Source organism: Calypte anna, chromosome 3 (assembly GCF_003957555.1).
Source record: "Calypte anna isolate BGI_N300 chromosome 3, bCalAnn1_v1.p, whole genome shotgun sequence".
Classification (NCBI taxonomy): Eukaryota; Metazoa; Chordata; class Aves; order Apodiformes; family Trochilidae; genus Calypte; species Calypte anna.
Genome location: NC_044246.1, coordinates 58,338,817 through 58,363,826, shown reverse-complemented (window position 1 = coordinate 58,363,826; position 25,010 = coordinate 58,338,817). Strand labels below are relative to the sequence as shown.

Sequence of the window (25,010 nt, the reverse complement as noted above, 5' to 3'; positions counted from 1 at the left end):
GGAAGGCTGCTTACACATCCTGCAAACCAAGAATGTGAGGCCTGGAGATTAGCTGGGGATACAGGACTTTGCAAGGTCATACAGGGCTGCCAGCTTTATCTGGTGTGACTCATAGGCTTTGCAAAATGATGAACTCCTACTCAACTCCCTGGAAAAAAAAAAATCACCATTTCTGAACTTGGCTAACAGTGACGCATTTCAACATGTATTTTTATTTGTACTGTCTTGCCAGTTTCACTTGAGCCCTGAGGGTGACCAGATAGTTATAAAACTTGATAGTCTAGAATAACTGTGTTTAAGACCAGCTCCTTAAAAATACGTGTAAGTACCTAAACAGAGGTAGAAGGCCTCTGATAATACAGTATGCTAAAAGTTCATTAGTCCTAACGTTTATTCTTGTTTTCTTCCTTTGAAGAAAGGTAACACAATTTCCATATTAGCTATAAGAAAATAGTTACAATTATACAGTGTGGCAAGCATAAGATACTACAAGCCAGGTAGTTTTGGTTTCCTAATTTACCAACATTTTCCAGTGCAGCTTACATCCCTGGACTTCTTCCCAGAGAAAACAGGGGCAAGACAGAGGAGAAACAGGCTCCAGATCTTATCCCAGCCCTGAGTTGTCTCACATCGCCAACCCTGGAACCAGGAGGAACTCCTGAGTTCAAGCAGCTTAGATATAACCAGATTGATTAAAGCTAATTTTTCAGTATTACACAGGCAAGTTGGTAGAGCAGGGAGCTGAATTTGAAACTGCTCAGAAGAAAAGTGCATTGCTTGTCAAGTGTGTGTGCAGTGTGTGGCAGATGTCTTGAATACTATTGAGCTGACATCTGTAGAAATATAAGACCCTTACAAAGGGACAGTTCATCTTCCTTTATGTTCCCATAAGGGCTGTATAAAGGAGAGGGGCAGGGAGTGAATGCCATTAATACATTGAATGTATGAATATGAATAAGACTGGATATTGTGAAAACTGATGGAAAAAATGGCTTGGTTATACTCTCAACTTATGAATATCCATGTAGCCATTACTGTTGCTGTTTCCTAGAGCTTCAGAGTCTGACTTTGCAAAAGCTATACTTTTCAAGCAATAATGCTGATAGGTTTATGCAAGTTACAGGCAAACCTAAAATCTTTAGTGAGTTCACTTTGTTAAAAAAAAATAAATTCTTAGAATTCTGAATGTCTGTTTCAATTTATCTTACCATCTTGGAAATCCAACAGAAAACCTGAGAACAGAGTTTTCTCATGAGATTCTCCTCCTTGTAAGCTACCAAGGGATATCACCTTCTGCACTGTTCTCATCCTTCCACTTCTGATCTCTGCAGAAACTGAGGCGCACAGCTGCCTCCAATATTTATTTATTTTATTTTTTTTAGAAAGCAATGGAACGTTTTGAACATTTAAAACAAAAAGAAGGGAAGTTTGATTGGCTGGCGTTCTGCCAAAGATGTGCTGAATTCTATTAAACAATTGTAAACCGGCAATTGTCATCATTCAGGGCACTTGGTTTCTGCCAGTGCTTTGCCAGTCTGCTTTATTATAATCTAGGGAGTAAGCAGCCTATCCAAACATCAGCTTAGAACTCAACTGCTTAAATTATCCATCTCTTTTCCCATGGCTCCTCTTTGAGTCAAACGGAAAACACAGGCTCTGTGATACCGTGACTCAGAGTAGCAGCTAATTGAGTTACTTTTAACTATACCCTGGTGACTGTCTCATTCCTCTTTAAGTCAGTGGCCAAGCTGAGTATCTAAAGTCAGCATTGTGAAAGTTTCCCTGCTTCTAACACTGACCTTTGAATGATAATTAGAACCTGTCTGCATAATATCTAGTAAAACAAGGCTCCAGCCACACAGACGTCTGTAACAGAATTGATCTAATCCAAAATGATTAGACCCCCCACACACTGAGGTAAACTGGCATTTAGTAATAAAATTTAAAAAAGGAATTGGGAAAGTTATATTTAGCTTTATGCTGCAGGTAAATGACAAAAAATAACCTAAAATCAATGTACGTGTTAAGGAAAACTTCTATTTGTCTTTAAGATTTAAATATATAATCTATGAAATTAGTATTTTTCATCTTATCTAGATCAGCTATCACCTGTTTAATAAATGTTGCTGCTTGCACTTTTTAATAAAATAAAAGTAATTAACCATAGTAAATAGTTAACCATAGTAAACAGCTATACTGAATGTACATAGTTCTCTTTTACCATTCTTTGACTCCGATTCATCTCTGTGTAATAGTTTAGTGTAATAGTTTAACATAATTGCTTCAACAGGGAAACTTCTGCCAGGTCTTCTTACCACAGTACATTGTGTTCCATTGATCCCAGCCACAGGAAAGGGCATTAACTGCAGAGCTGCTAAAGCTGTTTCTTTACCACTGTTGGTTCATAGATATTTTAGGGCTTTTTACACTGGTGTGTAGTGAGAGAACAAGGGGAAATGGTTTCAAACTTGAAGAGGGGAAGTTTAGATTAAACATTAGGAAAAAATTCTTTCCTAGCAGGGTGGTGTGACACTGGAACACGTTGCCCAAGGAAGTTGTGGCTTGGTAAAGTTCTGGTCACATTCAGAGAAACTAACTGAAGGAGATTGCTGTGTGTCTCCATTAGCCAAGAAATTTGGCTAATTTCTCCAATTCTTTATAGAGAGAAGAAGGTAGCAATCATTCTAAGGATCTGAGCTTGGATTCTGGATTAAGCATCTTCAGACTGCAATTGCAGGTGGCAAAAAATGGTGGTGGGAGCAATCACTGCTATGTTTAGCTCTTTCATCCCACCAAAAGGTGTCTAAAAATAATTTTGCTGTTGTTTCTAGAGGATCTCTGTCAGCAGAAGGCAAGCTAAAGAAAGTAACCCAAAAATCTAAATTGTGAGGTTAAGTAACCAGTGGTCTCTTGTAACTGACTTGTTATATTATAATGCAGATGTCAGAAAATCATATCAAGCACAGACAAATGGAGTCCCTAGTATTGGACAGATAAGGAAAAGGAGACAGAAATTTTGCCTTGACTATCCGAAACCACATTGCTACTGATAGAAAAGTTGTTTATGATGTCTGTACCATGACTGAAGCTCATATTTTGATGTGTGGTTAAGGTCTGGGGAAAAAAAAATTCTGTATAAAGTACAGTATTTGAAAGAGCATCTTATCAAAATCACCTGAATGTTTTCCTCTTTTACAAAGACCTTGATCTATTAGGAATTTTTTACAATAATGTATCTTTAAAATACTATGTGCTTAAATGACTATTGCTATCATAAGAGCTGAGCAGAGCAAAACAAAATAAAGTGTGATTGCCTGGACTGAAAACAAAGTAAAACACATGTCATAACAGATATCTTAGGAAACATTGGAAAACATTTATGGTTTTACATATGGTCAGATTATCTTGGAAAGTGTAGTGCAGCTGGAACTGCATTACTGAGAGCAGCCTGCCCAAATATATTTGAGAGAAACAGCTTTTCCAGAAAGCCTCCTCTCCATCTGCAGGTCTAGTGGATGCCTTTAACCAGTTAAAGAAAGCTTTTCCTCCTAGTCTGTCTGCTCAGATTTTTTCCCTTTTCTGCAGCATCATCAGCAAGTCTACATTTTGGGTGTAGTGAAGAAAGGAGCTGGTGTGTTTGCGTGATTATCAGTGGGGCTTGATAGCCCAGTAATAAAATGCCAGCACAGTGGTGACAGCAGAGCTCCAGGGCTGCTGACACTGGTGGGACTTGATTTACACAAATGTGTTTGTAAGAAGTGCAAGGAGCTTGATTACTGTAAATATGGCCTGATTTTGCAGTCATGAGAAACTAGGTCAGAGGGAGCTTACTTTGTCACTAGGGTGTTTGTACATCACTGTTAGACCTTTCCCACGACTTCCCAGCTGTGTCTCTTGTCCATCTCTGCAGCAAACTCCACTGCTGTCGTGCAAATGCAGAGGGAAATGAAGCCACAGCACTTCTGTGAGAAGGCAAATAACCTCAGCTTTGGGGTATGGACATCATCAGAAAGCTGATGTGCTGACAGAATAAAGACAAAGTGTAATTACATGAACAGAAATGTGGAAATGGCATTTAAATGCCATAGATAATTCATCCAAAATATTTGTTCTGCTATAATTTAGTGGCCAAGCTATTTAACCTGACCAAAGTATCAAGTGTATTTAAACACTGCTAAAATCAGGTCTGCAATCAGAACGTGCATGGCATCAAGGAAAATATAACTCAGCTGCATTAGTTTACACTCGCATTGGAAACAGGAATAGATCTGAGCAAGGTATGCACACAAGACCTATCCCTAACTTATACCATCCTAAAGCTTATCATGGGGTCTAGGTTACATCGTGCTCATAGATGAACTCATCTTTAATTGTTAAATTTACCAGGCAAAAACTGAATAATGGGGAGTAGTTACTCTGTAGTATTAATATGAGTGGCCATCAAATATCTAACAACTTTTAAAAGTTAAGAAATACGTATTAGCTTTATTTTAAATAGTGCTGCTTTTCCTGGTAAATTAATATTTCCTCTCCATTTTGAAAGCTACAGAGAAAAACTAAGTATTAGATCTTGTGATATCTGATTTACAAGTAAATGAGCAAGCCCTATTAACCCTGTATATTTATCATTATATTTATCTCCTATTTATTTTTACTGTACTATGCTTTATTTGACACAAATGTAAATTAGATATCACTTAATACAGATTGCTCATCTACTCACTTCTTTTTATAAATTCAAAATGTAGGAAAAAACAAAATTACAGTTGCAAGACTTTTTTTTCTATTATAAGGGGCAAATATACCATAGGCCATACAGCCTCTAATGCATCTTATTAAGACTATAGGTGAAAGAAGAAACATTTCAAATGTGGTACAACACTCATCTTTTGAACTGCTGCCATAATTTTTAAAAAACTTCTTTCCCAACTGAGACAGTATGCATGCACATGCTCAACTTTAAAAATGGCAGTAACACTTCTGAATTCATTGAGAATATTCAGTAACTTAATACTAGTTATATATTTAAAGGATATGCTTCTCTCATATGGTTAGTCCCTTTTTCAACTCAGTCTTTTTTTTACCTCTTCATAAAAAGAAACTCTTCAGGATGCTGCTGCTATTCTAGTTATAGGGGTATTTCCACTGTATTTTAAATAAGTTAGTATTTTCTGCCTACCTGATCTCCATATAGGTTTTCAATTACATACAGTGTTCTTAAGCTCCCAATCCATTACCATAGTTCATTATTAAGCATCTAGTGCAAAACCATTGCAATGATCACTTTGTAACAGCTTCTTTTGGAATGCTACTGAGTTTTGCCTAAATCTCTTGGCTCTACTTTGGCTCAGGTAAATCTCAGCTGTATGTGAGAATCAAGGGAAGAAATAAATTAATGGTGAGAAGACTCAGTTATCTCTTATTTCCTTTAAAGCCACACAGAATTTCACCATGTACTGTGGGAGATTTTTAAGCATCAGACTCCATATACTGAAATTTCCAAAGCAGGCAACTGAAAAATTACACAACCTCACTGTTTCCAATTACTTACGGACTTCTGTTTATTCCTTTACCACAAGCATTTTTGCTTAGTTAGTGGTACAAATTGTTAATCATAAAAATGTGCTATCTCACATGTGTTAAGAATGAAAAAGCAATTGGCTCCTTGCCCTCCAGAGCTCAAGCAATCCTCACTCCTCCTCCATTTCCAGAACCTTTTTCCAAGTAGTCTGACTGAGAGCAACCAAAAGATCACTGCCAACCCAGAGAACACCACTATCTGTCTTCACCATTTCCCAGTTGGTGAGGCTTTCAAGGAGTGATGCTGTGCACAGATCAGGCCATAATAAATAGCACATCCTACCATTCCTTTAGAAATTCATTTCACTACTCTTGATAGTGATGGTAGTAGCTTAAAAAAATCTCCTACTCTGTACCTTGAGTAAATTGTTGAGAATTCAAAGTAATTAGAGTTGGAAACAGAAAGTTCTGAGATAATTTGTAGAATGTAGTATCTCCAGTCTAGAGCAAAGACATAGCAATTTCCCCCAAATAAATACAAAATTATTCACATTTAATAAAGTAATGGCTATCATATAGATAACTAAGAGTAATTATTCTCATTAGTAAAAATTAAATTAAAAATTAAGGACATCTGGAATGAGTTGAATGTGATGTAAAGAATAAGAAAATTGTACTAAGACTTTAAAGTAATGAAAGAAACATTGCAGGAGGTCACTAGAAAAATTCTTGCAAGCTCACATAACTCTGCCTGCTTATGTTTCTTCTGTCATATTCTCCAAGCCTCTTAGGAACTCAGCTCCCTTGTCCCTCCTGGAAGTTACTAACTTGCATACTTGTTTTCTCTGCTGCTCCCTTTAAAGGCTGCCCTGCAAACATGCAACACATTTAATTTTTTTTACTTCATGTTTAACAACTGTACCCCACCACTCACAATCTTATCTTAAAAATACCACATCCCTGAAGCCTTCTAAAATTTGATCCTATATGATGGTGTCATTAACTTGGTTCTGACCCTGGGCAATGACCCAGCCTACTGTCTCTGAATGAGTCTTCAACTTCTAGGACAGAGGCAAAGGCATACTACCCATACATGACTACTGAACTATGATGATTTCACTCTTAAGTGTCTTTTAAAGATGAATGCTTTACACTTTCTAAAAATCAGTACCTGACAGTCTTTGAAACTAGTGTCTACATTTGGAGTACTTACTGTTTGCTAATCCCTTAGCAAATTTGGTAGTGTTTTTTCAGGTTTTTTTTCTCTTTTTTCTTTCTTTTTTTTTCCTTTTTTTTTTTTGATAATGTACTACACAAATAGACAAGATAAAATCTTTTCGGGTTTCTGTTTGGGAATGCTCTCTTAGTAAGCTGTCATACAATGGGGGTTAGCTGAAAGAATAGACAAATTTTCCAATAGTAATGAATCTGCCACTCTAGTAATTTATGAGCTATTATTTCAAACATCGGCTATCAGATAGAAGTGAGAGGAATAATAGAATACAAATTCTTCTTTACAATGCTCTGTTAATACAGAAAGGCAAAGTCGCCTGTACTCTAAGGAAGCTGTCAGCAGAATTGCAGGCTGGAGGTCCGAGTATCACTTCACAGTACTGGCCAGCAGGAGGTCATTGCTGGGGAATGAAGCTCGAGGAGAGAAGCAAAAGGAAAAGACAGGGAGGGTGGAGGGGGAGAATCAAGGATCTTTCTGCACCATTCTTTTTTTACAGCTTTTGTGTGTCTGAACTGATTTGTTGTGGGAGAGCTGCTGGAGGCAGTATATTTGGCACAGGACAGGGTAGCTCAAAGCCAAAAGGATGGTGCTATTGCCAGTTTAAACCATGGCTTTTCTTCTTATTTTTCTCTTTCCTCCTCCCTCCTTTTTCTTTGAAGGAAGGGAAAGAAAAAAGAGGAAGAAAGTAACTTGCAATGAAAACCAGAGCAGTGGGTTAATGACGGCCTTGCAGGCTTCAGTAGACTGGAAAGATACACGAGGCACTTCCTCTACCATCTGGCATGCAATTCTGCTGCTGCAGCTCTGAGTACATAACTTTGGAGTGAATAAGCAAACAAGTAAAACTTTTTAAGAGACACCAATTATGAAACACCAGCTATTAATCTGTCAGCTTACTCCCTTCCCTTTTCTCCCACCACAGTACTATTTCCTCAAGTCTTTTCCTGTTCTCGTGTCTACCTGTGAAAATACACACTGCCTTGTCAGGTTTTCAGATCCGACTCTGTTCTTCTTTTCATTGGCATTGCTTCTCAGGATGAATGAAGGCCAGAGCTATTACATTTATATTTCTCTTGTAATCACTTAAGCCTCTTTGACTCAGAGTTGGAGAGAAATGTATTGAGCAGCAGTAAAGCCATCCATCCCTGTTGAAAGACTTCCTTCAAGTCTGGCTGGAAGTGAGCATGCTAAAGAGGAGCTTTAGGGAAGCTGAGCTTGCCCAAGGACTGTTTAAAATGCAGTCACAAATGGCTGGGTACATTGCTGTGTAGGAGTATGTCATGTTTTAATTGTGATGGCTTTTATCATGCGCAATGGAAAGCACTGAGTTCACATCTTCAAGTTGGGTAAATCATCACAGCACAACTGAAGTCAGAGAAACAATTTGCAAAATCTAACAATTTTGCCTCTTAAAAGTCTCTGAGAGTGATACAAATACGTATCTTCCAGGCTTTCCTGTGAGCAGCTTTTATCTGGCTCCAATCTTATTAAAAAAAAAAAAAAAAGACAAAAGTCAATCAGTAACATAAAATCTTCAATGAATTACAGATAAGTAATCACTGAATCATAGTACAATTGTGAAGCATAAATTTAGAAGGAATAATATTTGTTAATTTACATTAATGTCAGGAAACATTTTTACACGATTTTTTTTTCGTTAACAACTGCTGATCCCTAAACTGTCCAGAAAATGGAGGAGGCGGGGAGACGGAGGAGGAAGGAAACTCCAGGCTATTGAATAGTGGAGGCAGAGTTGCTTTCATCTGACACTAATTTTCCAAGAAAAAAATACATGCTGTCTGTTAGGTTTAATACATAGCTTCTTGAAACACTAAAACTGTAACAGCAGATCACAGTTCAAGTTTGATTTTTTGACTTGCCTCCTGCTTTGCACCTGTAGAACTGTAAGTGAAAACAGCTACAATAACGCTTCAACTCTGACTGTTTGATCTTATCCAGAAGGCAGGTACACATCCAAGTGACCCAACTACAGCTGGCACAAAACTTTTCACTTTAAAAGACATGAAAAGGCAGTGTAGATTTTGAAAACTCAGAAGGTTGCTGGGGTGAGTGAAATGTAGAGGTAAAGAAAAGAAAACCAGTGACTGGGGGAAAAAAAAAAAAGAAAAAAAAAAAAAGAAGAAAAAAAAAAAAAAAAAAAAAAAAAAAAGAAAAAGAAAAAGAAAAAAAAGTTAGTGCAATTCCTTGTAGCTAAAAACTTAGAAAAATAAAATAGTTGGGTTGTCAGGTTTAACTTGCCCAGTAAGCAAGTCTTAATCTTCTACATCTTTTGGACTTCGGTTGCCTAATTTATCCCTGTCTAAGCGGAATCATATTGCTTTAAAAAGCAATTGCACAACACTAATATGAAAACCTAAAATATCACAGGAATACATATGAACTTTAAACCAGTAAAAATTGGGTTTTCACAAAATTATAACCGTTGCACTCATGTGTTAATGAACTGTACTGCGCATCATCTTTTCTTTGTTCTTAAACTCTTTGTTCCAAGCATGAGGATATCCTGATGCTGAGGACTCTGCAAAATAACAGTACAACAACAATAGTGTAATACTTTGGAAGCACTTCACAATTTTAAAGACAGAGCCACCTGAAAGCGTAGTATGCTGACAGTGTGGCACTACAGCCTGCAGTCAAAGTAGGGCCAGTATTTGCCAAACATTACAGTCATCAATCTGAGGTAGTAACATTAAGCATAGCAGAGGATCCTAGAAGAGGGGAAACAGCAAGCTTCCCCTGCCTTTCCTTCCCTGAGGAGGGAAGGTGTGTGCACCCTTTCTTCTAAATGTAAAGGTGATTGGTAACTTTCAAGTCTCTCCTCCTTTCTCCTTTTCTTCTCTGAACAAAGATCATCTGCTTGTTTGCCTGTTTGAGAAATGGAAGAACATCGAATGTAACACAAAAGTAAAAAATGTGTAAACGATGCCTGCTAGAAATTATTATCGTGCCCATTAAAATCCCGTCTAATAAGTCTTCAGCCATTTCACTGAAAACTAAGCGCTGGGGCAAGAGACCACCCTCCACCCCTCTGCTGTGGCAGCTCAGTGCTGGAGGACAAACCAGTACCTAAAAAGGATATGATGTATAAAGGCAAAACAAAATCTTTGAAGAGTGCAAGACCCCTCCTCGTGGTCAGAACAGCCGGGCCGGGGTGGGTGCTGCAGAGCTGCCCGGCCAAAGGTGCCCCGGAAGCTCCGGGAAGTGCTGCCCGGGCCCTGCCGCCGACAGCCGAACCCCGGCACTCCGCCTCACCTCTGAGTGAGGCAGAGCACTGTCCCGGGCAGCCTTGCCTTGTTTTTTTAAAGATTAGCGAGGAGTAATTGTCTACTCCTTGGAGTCTGTGAGCGATCGCTGCCACCAGGCAGTGTCCTAACGTGAACCCAACTCAGGTGGAGCTTTGCAGCCAAAGAGATGAGGACCCAGGGCAGTCCCTGCGCCCTCCTCCCAAAACCCTTAATTTCAGCAACTTGATCCGTCAAACGCCGGCACCTTGGCCGCCCTTCTGAGTGCTCGTTTTGGGCACTTTCCTTCGGGTAGCTGCCCGAAAGTGGAGCAGCCGGGGGCACAGCAAGCCGCCAGCGGACTCCATCCCAGCTCCCGTCCCTACAGCGAGCGGCCGGGCGTGAATCACCGCCTTTCCCCGGGCCGAAGGGCAACCGAGGTTACCGTGGGCTTTGACTAAGAGGCCAAAACCCCCACCGGCTCCGTAACCAGCCTGGCGATGAGGAGGGCGGGGGGTGGGGATGGGGGTGGTGGCGGGTGGAGGCTGCCCCACCGCATCACGGCGCGGATAAAGTCAAACCGCCTCCTCCCTACCTTCCTCCTGGGCTCACTGAGGGGCGTGAGGGTAGCTCAGCCCGCCCAGCCCCGCTACCCCCCGACTGCCGCTGCCGGACTGCGCCAGCCCCCACATCGCGCCGCTGGTAGCAGCGGCCCGAGCCCCCGCCCCCCGGGGCCGCACCGGCATGAGCGGCTGCTCCGCGCCTGCCCGCCAGCCGCTTCGCCCCGGCTGCCGGCGCCTGGCGGCGGGCTAAGGGCGCGCAGAGGGCGGCGAGCGCGGCGTCCGGGACTCATCGCTCCTTCCTGCCGGGACCGGGGCCGGGACCGAGGCGCGCCCCCTGTGCGGGGTGGCGGGTGGGCGTCCAGGAGCCCCCGCCCCGCTCTGGATGCCGATCGCGACTGCTCGGGCCGGAGGGTGGCTGCAGCTCCCCGGCGGGGGGCGCGGGTCAGGATGCCGGTGCTGGAGCTCTTCTTCCCCGCGGCAGAGCCGGGCAGGCGGAGGAGGACGGGGGAAGAGCCGGTGCCCTTTCCCATGGGCAGCCTGCCCGGTTATCAGCAGGGAACCCTGGCCTGGGACTTGCCCGAGATGATCAAGATGGTAAAGTTCGTTTGGAAATCCAAGGGGGAGCTCTGCGGGGCGAAGCACAGAGGGGTTTTGGAGAGCGAGGATGCCCTGGGCGGTTCGGCAGGTAGGTTTCCCCTGCCCCGCTGCCCGGGGGAGCCGGGGGGAAAAAGCGGCAGGGGCCGGGGCTGGCGGGGGAGCCGCGACCGGAGCCTGCTCGTCCCGACCTGGGGATAGAGCCGCCGGGACCTTGGGCTGCTGGAGCGGTGCGGGCTGGAAGGCGCGGGGCCGGGGAGCGCTGCCCTACGAGCGTCGAGATTTAAGAACGTGCTTTGGCAGCTCTCCCCCCTCGGACACGCACACGCAGAGTTTCTGCTGGATCTGAAGCTAGGTCCATTTGCTGTTGGCGCTCTCCCCTGCAATCTGTTGCGCGCTTTTATAAGCGGGGTGGTAAAAGTTTAGCTAAAAACTAGAGCGATCAGATCCGCGGCTTTGAGGATGACCTTAGCCGGGGCAGCTGAGCTTGGTGCCGGCTCGGGGGAGCTTCTCCCTGGCCTGCACGGAGCTCCACAGCGGCTGCCGCACCATCGAGGTTATGGGGATGGGTGAGGAGGGCGGAGGGGCGATACGGGGCCGCCAGGCAGCTGGGGAAGCGGGGGTGGTTTCCCCTGCCCCATCGCCGAGGGCTTCCCGCTTAGTTTCGCTGCGGTTTATGTGCATGGCCTCTTCTCTTACGCCGCCAAACTTCACCCTCAGCTCTGAGCGTGCTTGGCTCCTTTCACATGATCTTCCCGTGCTTCCCATCTGCAAAGCGGCGTGACACCCTTACGACTTGTGTGTTGTTTGCTACTAGTTTTAAAAGCTTGAGTCCCATTCTTGGAGTAACACTGCCCCATCCCACTACTTTCTCTCAGAATGTGGTATATTACTGGCAAAAGAGCACATGCTTTTTTACTAAATATATAAATCTTGCATGTTAAGATTTTTTCCTAACTCACATTCGTGGAGCCATACAGGACCATATCAAACACATCTCGAAGTCCAGGGTGGACTTAGTGCATTTTCATTGTGTGGAATGAGCTGTCATGTTGGCATGGTACTTCTTAATTAATCAACTCTGTTGAGTTGATACTGCATCTTATCTCATGCTGCACATCGCTTATGGTTCAAAACCTCCTGCCTTCTCTTGGAGGGAATCTCTTGCCTCCTTCAAAACCTTTTATTTCAAAGTCAGGCCTGATTCTCTCACTATCAATTGGTAATTTTCTTATTCTACTGTCGTCGTACCACAGTGATTTAAGAAACTTACTGAAACTGTGTGGTGTGTACCTCACAACTCTGGCTTCTCCTCTGCAGCCTGGTCACTAAACTGTTCCTGTGCACTCATTCTTCAAAGATTATGCTTTCATCTTCCTTTGCTGTACCCTTTATCAAGACCTATAATTTGCAGTATTTTGTACCAGAATAATTTAATATATTATGTGGTATATTCTGGTTTCAGGTATTTCAAAGTACATGTGAGTGTATGTCCGTGTCCTGTGTGTGTGTAACATAAACTTAAATAGTAAGTAAGTATCTGTGTATCACTTTTGAATGCTTACTAAGGTCATTGTGTGCATTATTTCAGATGTTTGCAGTTAAACTAAGAAATTATGGTTCAGTTCTATTTTTAAAAAGAAAAGATAAATTCTCAGGCTCCAATAATAAGGTACAGCCTGCCATTCCACTCTTTGGGAGTCACTTCGGTTTAAAAGAATAATATGTAGGAGTGTTGTGGATAAAGAAAGGAGAGGTCAAGTTGTTCTTTAAGACTTGGAGCAACTCAGCTGGGAATACACTGTAGCCAACCAGAGAGATTGAGGTTTGTGTGGTGAATGGTGAATGTTCAGCGATGGACACAAATCAAACAGAACATAAGGAATGCTGCATTGGTTACATCTCATGTATGAGCAGCAGTGGTTTTTCAGTATGCTTGTGTTATATCTTGGTGAAATTAATTTCATTAGGTAACAAATGAGATTTACCTTCAGATTCCTGGAGGCAACTAAAAACGTGCATGAATGTACAGAGACAGATTAGTCCACTAGCAGGATATGAGTAAGATGAATTTACTCAAGTGGCTATTACTCGTATCCTGTGAAGGGACAGTCCTCTTCGTGGTGCTAGGTCATATTTCATAAGCTGAGCTGACTTTCACCAGTACCATTCAAAGCAGAGTCAGTGTTAGCTCTATACACTTTAAGTACGAATCATCAGACAGTTTGAACCAGACCCGGGTTGCTGGTTTTTCCTCCTCAGCAACAGTAATCCTAGGAGTTTTCCCTCCTGTGGTTTCATTTCAGTCACTTATACTACATTGGAGTATGTGGGAAAACCAGTAAATGCTGAAATCTAGTATACTTAAGTAAGTGCAAAACAAACAAAGAAAAAAACAATGCAGAAGTGGGAAGAAAAGATAATCATTTGGAAGGATCAGTAGTATGAATAATCAGCCTTGTGTTGTTTGGCATTTTGTATGTGTTTGGCTCCTTAAAAAAAAAAAAAAATATATATATATATATAACTTGTATCTTGCAAAAAATCAGTGCTGCCTAGGAAATCTGGTTTTCTTCAGGTGAAACTAAAGGAAATAACTTCTGCTCAGGGTGCTCCTAGCTAGGCAAATAAAGGTTGATTGTTTAGTAGCAGAGTTTGCAGCACTTTGTACATCAAGGGATTTTTCATTTAAATTTGTAAGTGTTCATGTGATAACTCATGTTCTGTTATCACATCCTCATGAAGCTACTTTGCTTACAGTAGACAAGGAGGAAATAGATACAGATTCTGGATGGAAACTGTCAGGATTTCTGTCTTGCATGAGAATTAGCTAAGCAAATTCCCTTGTCCTAATCTGAGAGATTGGACTCTGCTCTGGGCTGGCTTTCTAGGAAGAAAGAACCCTCCTAACCATAGGTGGTGAAGGGGAAGGATAGCTATATCTGAGCATGATGTCAGTTCTGTGGATGGCAATGTCTTGGGGACCTATATAGCTGTAATTCATACCACATTCCTCTTTCCTGAGGTAGGAGTAGAGAGCTGCTACAAAGCAAAGCTGCCTGTGTGTCTTGGGTTCTCAAATGTAAGAGCTATATCTGGGCCTTTCATCTTCTAGTTCAGTACTGAGAATAAGCTCCTCAATCTCTCCACAAAAAAAAAGTGTTTGCAATCCATCATGCAGCATACAGCTGGTATGAATGAAGAACTGAGATCTTGGAGAGGGTGCCTGCCTGGGGTTTCTAGTGATTTTGTTTTCCTTCCAAAGCAGTAAAATTCACATCTCAAACCCTCTTATGGCTGCACTGTTTTCTAAAGTTAGTATCAATTAAGACTGCAGACCTTTCTCCTGCTCCTGCCCTGTTGTTGCTTAGTAACTTTTTTTTTTCTTTTCTTTTTTTTTTCTTCCCCTGTTTCAATTCCTGACCAAATCAGCACAAAACTGTGGTTTGGTGAAAACTCTCTATGACTGGGACAGAAGCCATTTCATATACTCAAACTGGCCATTTGATAGCAAAAAAGTGAAATAATGGAACTTAATTATTTGAAAAGCCCTGTGAGAGAAATGGGTATAATTCAGTGTCATTCCTTACAGTGTTTCAAATAGACTATTTGGAAGACAGTGCTGTTTACTTGAATAAAGTGACAGCATGTGTTGATATTATTACTGTTGATTAATTTGAATAATTCTTAGCTGAAACCATGTTGATGACTGGGAAGGAACTGTGTTCTGTTTATAACCCTAACTTTCTTATCACCTTCTTCTGGAGTTCAGCTGCAGCAGTTCTGCTGATTAAACAAAGCTAGTTGGAGAACAAGTATAGGTCTGCCTCCAAGAGTCTTCCTTATGAGTATTAGCAATCTTTTACAGTGATCATCCCAGATAACTCCAGTGAGACTTTCTGTACTGTTTGAGTCTTGCACATGTGCAGGCATGCAAGACTTTCAGAGAAGGTGCAGTTATACTTAGAATTATCAAGGTCCTTTGAGACACTGATCTCTGTGGGTTTTTTGAAATAACTGAATGGGTTTTTTTCTGCCTACCTCTTTCTGTCTGTAGATGTTTTCTCACAAATGTAGGTTCTGATTCATGCATGCATCATGCTCATTGTTAACTGATGAGTCCCTTTGCAGGCAGTACCACACATTACTCCTATTACAGTCTGGTGCTGAGAAAATTTCCCCCAATTATTGGTGTGTCCTTTTACTTCTTCTCTTCAATCAACATAGTTCCCTTTCCATCTCAGTAATTAATTCAAACATTTTGCCATTGTCCAAACTGACTGTGTTCTTCCAAACCTTACAGCTATGTGCTGAGCAATCTTGTGATAACCTTAGTAGAGAGGTGAGAGTTGAATCGTGTGTGCTTCTTTAGTGGTGGCTTAATGGTCTTCCCTAAAATTATTCACAAGACCTCACAAGACTCAGTTCTTCTGTGATATCCAAGGAAAAGCACCTTCTACTTCATTTTTCTTTTGTGATGAAGAACTTTTATCATGCTGTGCAGTAGCTTGGCTGTTCATGTTAAAATAAACTTCATGCTTCCGCTTCCCATCATTATTTATAGAATCACAGAATTATTTGAGTCAGACTTTTAAAGATCACGTTCCATCGGCAGGGACACCTTCCATGAGACCAGGTAGCTCAAAGCCCCATGCAGCCTGACCTTGAACACACCAAATGATAGGTCATCCACAGCTTCCCTGGGCAACCCGTTCCAGTGTGTACTTTGCTGAATCATATTTACCTGCGATGTCTTGAAACTCATGCATGCTTTTGTAGTCCTGCTGCAATAATTAAGAATTGTAACATGCTAAACATCTGAATCTGTAAATTACTAAGAACCAAATGGGGTTTTGGCTAACAGTATAGAAAGCTCATAATTTTGTGTGGTTGATGTCGAGCATGTAGCTGCTACAGGTGTAGATCCTAATGGTAAATAAAACGCAGGAGCTATCAAATGCGTTGTCTTAGTATCTGACTGGTCTCTTGTTCTCTTCCTTTGCTTGAAAATAGCTTCATTTGTGTCCTACTGAGAGATGCACAGCAGGCAGAAGGGCAGCTTGCTTTATGTTTCTGAAGTTAGGTTTTCTTTTTCTTCTTTTTTTCATTTAAAGTTTATGTTGAAACTTGTTAAATCCATCACACTTACTAGGGGTGAAGAATGTGAATTTGATAGAATTGAAGCTACCTGTGGCAACCTTGATTGCTTTCTGAATGTTGTGTTGAAACTCCAGCTCCTGAGAAAAGGAAATATGCTCTTCCATATTCTTGTGAAGAGCTGGTTAAATCAGTGGAACTGTGTGAGATGCTCTTGTTAAGAACAGTGAAATCTGACTGTATGTGTACCACTTCTCCTATGTGTGTATGCACCAAGTGATAAAAAGACTTTTTTCTCCAGTTTACTGTCTGTACATGAGTTAATAGTACATGTGATTTGGAGTTACTTTTTTTCTGAAATACTTTTCTACTTAAAGAATTGGCTCCAAAAATTTAAAAAAAAAAAAATCATTCTGACATATTAAATTATGGTTACTGTTCAAATTCAGGTCCTTCTTTAGCACCTAACTCTTTAGAAGTATATTAAAAATGAGATACAGATTGAGAAGTTGAACTGGATATTGATAGTCTTTGATTTTGAACATGTAAAAATGAGCTGATGTTTTTGTCAGCCAAACCCTTTCTTTGTTTTGTGGGTGAAAATTTTTACTTCCACTTTGTTCTTGTGTAAATTTTCTGTTGTGGATTTTTTAAGGTTTTGGGATATTTGGAAATAGGACTTAGACCAGGGATAAACATTGCAGAATAAATTATCTGAATGTCTCAATTTCTGAATGATCTTTCAGGTCACTCTTCTTGGCACATTTTTTGTTTGCTTTATTGTGAATGTTGGAAAACAAAATTTGTTTGCAGAAATACTTGGAGAAGCTTTTTTAGCAGCTGTTCAACTATGGACAGCCTCAACAGAAAGAAAACAAGATTATAGTATGGAATGAAGACTTAAGGATATAGTTAGCAGGTAAAATGTTGTTGCCAGGTTGGGTGTTGGCCAGCATGCAGAAGTTAATGCTACTGGTGTGCTAGAAAAGTGACAGTGATTTTATTGATATGTCGACTGGGAGACAAATTGGCAATCTGCTAAAAACTAGAAACACAAACAGAGTGAATTCTGGTGAGTTGTAAAATAGTAGCAAGATCTTTCCCTGAAGGTTTTCTAGATGTCAGGAGCCAAAGTTGTAGCTTTATATATAAAAGTGGTCTTCCCAAAGAAAAAGCTACTGCACTATAATATGAACAGGCTTTCTGATGCTTGTGTTGTTTTGGGTTTTTTTCATATGCTTGTATGTTTATTTCGCTAAGGTTAAAGATAGTAGTTTTATCTTTGGTAAATTTGGTCTTAAGTGCTTTATACTCTCTGAAGAATTAAACTGATAAATGACTACCCAGAGAAATCAGTAGTGCTATTTTCCATGCCTGCCTAATGATGATAATTTTCTGTATTGCTTAAATGTTGTGAGACAAATGTTTAAAATGCACTGTGGGATGCTTGATACTGCATCTAACTTGCAGTGCTGCTAAAGTAGGAGAAGTATGGGATGTGTTTGCTGTTTCAGTGCTCTTATATAACAGTGTTACAACTTGTGGGCTGTCATACTTCTTCAAACTGTTTGGAGACTTGCATCTCAGACAGCTTGCTGTTGTCTTGCTTTATGAAGTGTGAGTTTGGCTTTCCAGGGAACACAAGGAAAAGGGTGTCTTTGTCACCATTTTCTCCACTATGATCTATCCTGACCCTGTCCCTAGAGCTCTGCATTCAGAATGTGTTAAACCCTGTGATGTGTGACTGCTCGGATGCTCCTTAACTGCTGTCATGTTTCCAAGGGGCATCTTTACAAATGGACAAAATTGTGTGAATTGGAATTGTCCTGAAGGAACTCCCTGGTATCAGGTTCTTCAGGATGTCTTAAAAAACTCAATGGACCTCATACTGTTTCTTCACAGCAGTTATGTACCTGCTTCTGGCCATGATGCCACAAAACATGCTAGTCCTCCTGTCTTCTGTTGGCCTGGACTAAAAAGTGCAAGTACTTAAAAAAAAACGATCTTGCAACTTCCACCTTGAAAAACTCTTTGACATGTGATAAAAACTTTTTTAAAGTCATCTTAACCTTGTTCAGAAAGAGCATTTTAGTCTGCTTTATGGGATATAGTGCAGTAACTTTCCAGTATTGACTGGTTCTTTGTGTAGACTTTCAAACACAAGACAAATATGTCACAGCTCTTCATTTTTCCTCAGCTTGCGACATAACATTTCTCTGTGGTCACTGTTATGGCTACAAACAAACACTGTAAGAGAGAAGGATAAATCCTTATTAACTCCCTGGTTAAAGCTTTTGGCTGTTCTGTGGACAGCCAACCATGGTTTTTCCTCTTTCCTCCTCATACACCTGTTAAGATTCTAAAAGTTGCATGTCTTAGCCTGCCACCTGCTAGAAAGAGGCATCAACCTGTGCAAGTTCCTGGTGCTGCAAAGCTGAAAATAGGGTAGTCCAAAGTTTATAGAAAGAGGAAGGTCAAACACAACAAGAGTTTAGTAGGCTTGTCAAGGAGAATATTGCTGTTAGATCTGCCCCTCGTCACAGCAGCAATGAAGGGGCAAACTCCTTCCATTGCTTGTGAACAGAATATCCTGAAATTCAGGTATCCTGCAAAGTTCTCTCAGAAAATGAAAATTTTTAAATAAATGACCAGAGGTCACTGACAATCCTTATGAATGCCACCTTCTGGGAGCACCCTTAGCCTGGGGATCTGAGGACCTGGCTTGAATTGCACTGAAGCCAGGGAGAGTCTTTCTGTGGACATGGGTGGGCTTTGTTCTGAACTGGGATGTTCACTGGTACTTCTGGGTGAAACCCTGTGGAAAGTGTGCTCTAAAATATCTTTTCATACACAGGAGCACAGGAGACCATTTGGAGAAGTTGGCTGTAAATGTCCCCAGCTCTGATCCTTTCTGAAAGGGAAGCATGTAAAGCTTCCCTTGGGAGAGTGTGAAATCCTTTCCTCTGTAGCCAGCTCCAGCTTGTGTGGAGGAAATGCCCTTTGCATATTGTTATCTCATTGTTCTCCTGATATCCCTGATGTGAGGGCAAACTATTACTCTGTCCTGGTAAGACCTCACCTGGAGTACTGCGTCCATCTCTGGAGGACTCAATATAGGAAGGGCATGGATCTGATGGATTGGGTCCAGAGGAGAGCCATGAAAATGATCAGAGGCCTGGAGCACCTCTCTTATGAAGACAGGCTGAGGGAGCTGGGGTTGTTCAGCCCAGAGAAAAGAAGGCTTCGGGGAGATGTAATAGTGACCTTCAGTATCTGAAGAGGGTCTACAGGAAGGCTGGAAAGAGACTGTCTGCAAGGGCCAGGATGAGGGGCAATGGTTTTAAATTAGAGAAGGGTAGATTTAGACTGGATGTTAGGAACTAGTTCTTTACCACAAGGGTAGTGGAAAAATGGAACAGGTTACACAGGGAGGTAGTTGAATCCAACTGATATCCTCCAGTTGATATCCCTGGAGATATTCAAGGTGAGGCTTGTTGAGGCTCTGAGCAACCTGATCAAGTTGTGGGTGTCCCTGCTTACTGCAGGAATGTTGGACTAGATGACCTTTAGAGGTCCCTTCCAACCCAAATTATTCTGCTTCTATTCTATTAACTTTTAAGGGCTACTTAACAGATGCTCTGTGCAGGTGCAGTTAGAACTGAAGCACTATCCTGGAGGGTTTTCAGAACACACTGTGCTGTGGTAGGCATTTGCTTCATTCCCCGTTGCTTAAGCACTGCTTTGAGATTGAATGTTTTGTTTTCAGCTGCTGGAATTCCAGATCAGCCTGAATAACTCTAAGTACTACACAGTAGTGTTTGAAAGTTAAATTGTAAAGGAGGTTCAGCTAAGTAGAAGGAATTAGTTTTAAGCTCGGTGGAGCTATGATCCAAAGTGCTCAAAAACTAGTGTTGTTCCATAGATGTGCCAGGAGACTATTAAATTAAAAATTACACAGGATAATTGGAAAACGCAGGCACAGAACATTTCTTAAGCCGTCAAAACTTTGACAGGTCCAGAAAATACCTTAAGTGTGCAGCCCACTAGTCTGTTTTTAATAGCTGTTGGCTGAATTTTTCCTCTTCTTACAAGAAGTGTGTCTCTGCACAGGCTTCCCGTTAGCTAAGGTTAGAAGCAGTCTTTGGGGGGTTATCTATGTATGTATCTGGATTATCAGGAGACCTTGTTCAGTGAAGCAACCAGGTGCTTATCCAAATAGCTGTGTGTTCCAAAGTTTGCTTATCCAAACACTTCATGTGTGCAAAACTTTAGCTGCAAATCTCATAATTACAGGCTTTCATGGAAGATTTCTTATTTCCTGTTTCCAGCCCAAGTGGATATGCTGCAGGGACAGCTGCCTTCTCAGTAGTTCAGCAGTTGCATTTCTAATTCCAAATGGAACTGAGATAGCAAAGGGGTGAGAGAGACTGAGCTCCCGTGAAATGCTGAGAAGAATTATTTGATCCATCTTGGTTTGTGCATGCAGGTTTGTCTCGTTAAAAGAAGGGGGTGGGAAGCAGATTAATTTAACAAATCAGATGATGTTCAAGCACATTAACAGCGAGAAACATAAGAATGTGTGTGAGAGATTCTGAACTTTATACATGCTGCATAGTTATTACACTTGCTTTATTTTCTTCCTGGAGCTCTAGTGAGCATACTTTTCATGCTCACATTTGGGAACTAAAGCAAACTGAATACATTAGTACTGGCAATAGCTCAGGGCTTTTCTTGAACTCCAGCTCAGTGTGTGTAAGAGGTGTGTTGCTTTCTGTGACCAGTGGAAAACAGGCTAAGCAGGGAAGAATTTACTGCACAGCTATGAACTAAAATGGCTGAGGAGCCAGGCTTTTAGGTGAGATGGTGTCAGCACACGCTTCCAGGTGGGGTAAATTTGAACATCTTGCTTAAAGTGAGGAATCTGAAAGCTCTGAAGAAAGCAGAGCAACAAGGAACTGGTAGGCACTTACAGGAGACTAGCACAGGATAAGGAGTTGGAAGGAGAGAAGGAGGCTTTAGTGTTGTTCATTTCACTAGCATGTCTCCATTAAGTTGTATCACGAGTTCTCTCCTTGACAGTCACAAATAAGGCAACAATCACAGCTGTGTATCAGTGCTGGCACAGCTTTTTCCCCACCTTTTTTCTGTCAAGTAGTCCTACTCTCTTGCTGGAAACCATAATTGCAGCTGTGGATCAAGGACATGGTGACACAGATAAGCTCAGCTCGATGTAGTGCTGCAGGTGTGCATTGACTCTCTGAGCCTTTTTTTTATTATTGTTTTAAGAAGCGTTTTGTGTGTTGTGAATTATCAGTTTTTCCTGGCTTTTTGCATCTCAGCCAAAGTGACAAAAAATAGCAAGGATAGCAACTCGAGTTATGGCAGTGTGGGGGCTGAAGTTGAAGACATGCTGCAGGCATGGGGGTAGAGAAGCTGATTCAGGACTACACTGACTTCATGAGTAATCAGAAGGTTTCAATATGATATTTTCTCTTTCTTCCATGGTGCTGGTTAACTTACCCATGGTAGAAATGAAAGGGATAGTAGTGCTTAACTGGCTTGGGCAATAACATACTGCATGCAAGGTGAAGTGCAGCAAATAATAATATTCGGTATGGTAAGACAGGAGTGTGCTTAGAGACCCTCTTTCACCTGGGGAGAAAATGAGGGAACTGGGAGGAGGGGATTTTCTTCTCAACTAAAATGGGGTGTGTTGACCAGGTGGTCTGCTTGGCTTACACACTTGGTGTACTCATGAGAAATATGTGAATTTTGACATGGGTCCTTGGTAGGACCTGGATGCTCATATCTTTACTAATAATTAGCTCTGAAGTTCTGGGTCATTAAGATGCAAGTTTGTCTTTATGTGTCTAAAAAGCTTCCTTATTAATGTCAGATAAGTGCTCGACTCACCTGTAGAATCCAGTGTTCTGGTTTTCTGAGTTGTGAGATCAGTAAAATGTAATGATCTGCTGATGGTGCGTGCATAGCTACTAAATCACAATTACATTAATGAGTTGGAATTCTGGATAAAGCTATAACCTCTAACTAGGCAGACTATGCAAGTTCATTTAGTTTCCCAGTGGAATAGCAATAGAATACATCTTCCCTTCCCCCACTGCCAGCAATGCACATCATTAAGTATGTCCTTAGTAGCTGGCAAAACAGACTAAAAGTTAAGCTAACTTGGCTAATAATGGGCTGGAATTCTCATAATGAAAATGAAAGGCACCTTATTTAAATGTTGGCTTCTTTACAGGATCTGCAACACAAGCCTCATAAGACTGTCACTAATCTTTTGTAGGTGCCCTATAGCCAAAAATGTGCTGATGTCTGGCTTTGCACAGACTGGAGACCTGTGAGATTATATGTTTTGAATAGGATCAAATGACTACAAGGAGAAAGTACTCTATACTTAGCTGTCTTGTCATACAGACAGAAAAATGTTTTGCATGTGACCTTGTTAACAGCCTGACTTAAGAGCAACACTCCAAAACAGAAGTAGAGCTATCAAAGCTTAGATCAAAATTGAGAATCTGTGGTTTGCTGGTCATCTTTTTTCTTTCTTTCTTTTTTATTATTTTTTTTTAAATCTATTCTCCCACTTAGACTTAGTGACCTCAGTTTTCATGCTGACTCTAGTTCAGATGAAGAGATGAGGGTGAGAAAATAAGATGGCTGGTTGGTCCAGTCTCCTGGTTTGGTTGTCCTCTGTGTCAGAAAGGCAGAACACCAGTTTTGATACAGGTTTTCTTTTTTATCATCGTCATCCCTCTCAAGTCCTCCTTTCTCTTAAGTCATTTGTTTCTTTCCTGCTGCAAAGTCTATCTGGCATGCTCCCCAGCTGCCATGCCTTTGAGCACCTTTCCAAATTACTGTGAGCAGACTGAGTACCTCACTACAACTTAATTCTCTTATGATGCAATGTACATCTCTGTCTTCAACTTAACTGACTCCTACACTTGCAGTCTTATTTGCCTCTTTTCTAGTTTAGATAGCCCTTTACATCTTCCCCTCCTGCAGGCTTCACCTCTCTGCCACAGATTTTCACTAAAGCTTCTCTCAACACAAGATTGTCATCCCCTGTCTCTTGCCATCCTTCTCCTTCTTGTTACAGGCAGATATTTATTTACTGCTCCTTTCCTTTACCAAAGGACAGCACATGGTAGAAAAGACTCTGTCCTGTTGGCATCTGCAGACTCGTAATCTCTTCTTCTAGTACAACTTTCACTGACACTGTCACTGAATGACTTGTGAAAAGCCTCATAAATATTTAGTCACCAGCTCAAGACAGTAGAACTGCTTTTTCCCAGATATCACCCCACACCTTGCGTTAGTCAGGGTTGACGAAGCTCCTGGGGCTACTGTCTCCATGCAAATGCACTCATGCTACCAACCAGCAACTATTTAAATAATGTGCCCCATCCAGGATGTATATATTCTTTGCCCTGGGAAAGCTTCTCTTTCACTTTTGTCCAGAAGGAAAGAGTAGGTACCGAAACTTCATTTTCTATGAAAACCTCTTTATATTCTGGATCTCAAACACTGCAACCACCAAAACCATATGGCTTGTTGTGAGTAAAAAGCTTTCCTAGGTGAAATGGTTAAGTCCTGCCAGTAGAAGCTTGTTTGGCTTTAGTACTGGTGCTCAAAAGTTCTATTCCTGTTCCCAGCATAAAGGTGTTATGAAGAGAAGGGCCTCTGCCTCTTGTGGGCAAGGACAAGTAGGAAACACAACAGCAAAACCTTGTATCCCTCCCATGTTTCTCTTGCAGTTGGAGGTTGATAAAATAACACAGAACTGTCTGAACCACACACAGAGGCAGAAGTGGAAGCAGCAGAGATCAAATAGTATGAAACAGCATGATAGTAAAAAGAAAAGCATGCAAAAATACCAGACAGATGGTTGGGGAGGGGGTGAGTTCAACTAATCCATAGGAAATCAGAACAGTTGGGTGACTGTTTTAAAATCTTTTAAATGAAGAAAACAGAAATTTAATGAGACCAGATAAGGAGAAGGCAAAGATAATCCATACTAAAATGAGGGAAGAATGGCTTCTTAGACATTACTTGTGTGTGCTATAGGACATCACAAATCTAAATAGGCTATTTAATTTGAGTGCTGTATAAATCAAGAACTTCTTTGAAAGCAAGAATTTGTATCACTGCCATTGCAGGCTCTCATCCTTGAGGATGAAATAAGAAAATGCTTTCATTAAGGCTTGATATGGGTGAATGGGTGTTTGTGGACGAACGCCTTATAGAAACAGGGGATGGTGAAAGTTGGCCAGTAAGCAGGAGTCAGCAATGTACAAACCAGGCATTCTGTCCTTTTGGGACCGTAATTCTTGTTTTTTGGAGGGGAGATGGAAGAATTACAATTGTTTCCCCTGAGACATCTGTCCCTCTGTTACTATGTAAAATCTGCAAACATAGACTTTACAATAGAAGCAGGGAAATACTGGGCAAATGTTTAATTTTGATGTCTCTTTACAAGATGTTTCCACAAATTAAGAACATGAGGGAAGTTATGGGGAAAATAAAAATATATATTAAAAAAAAAAATTAAAAAGGAGCTGTTAGCTCTTGTTCTCCTGTTCTTGTGCTTCAGATGGTGTATCTTCCTGTTAAGTTTGAGTGAAAAGCCCCACCTGAAAGTTTGACCAGCTGAGAGAGGCAAGAAGTCAAGCTTCTGGAGCCACAAATTGTGATTATCCTAAATCATCAGTGACAGGCTCTGAAAATGCAACCTACAGACTG

The 25,010-nt window shown here is 41.2% G+C and overlaps 1 protein-coding gene across 4 annotated transcripts in view; it reads left to right on the top strand.

Moving 5' to 3' along the window:
• Nucleotides 1–25,010, top strand: part of PDE7B (phosphodiesterase 7B) — a 170,935-nt gene that overhangs the window by 79,093 nt on the left and 66,832 nt on the right. The window contains exon 1 of one of the 4 annotated variants that reach the window (XM_030446748.1): nucleotides 10,825–11,244. The exons of the other annotated variants lie outside the window; for them this stretch is intronic. Coding sequence (XP_030302608.1) covers nucleotides 11,007–11,244 — 238 coding nt within the window. The 5' untranslated portion in view covers nucleotides 10,825–11,006. Of the gene's footprint in view, nucleotides 1–10,824; nucleotides 11,245–25,010 lie in introns of those variants that run through there. 4 annotated transcript variants of the gene reach the window in all.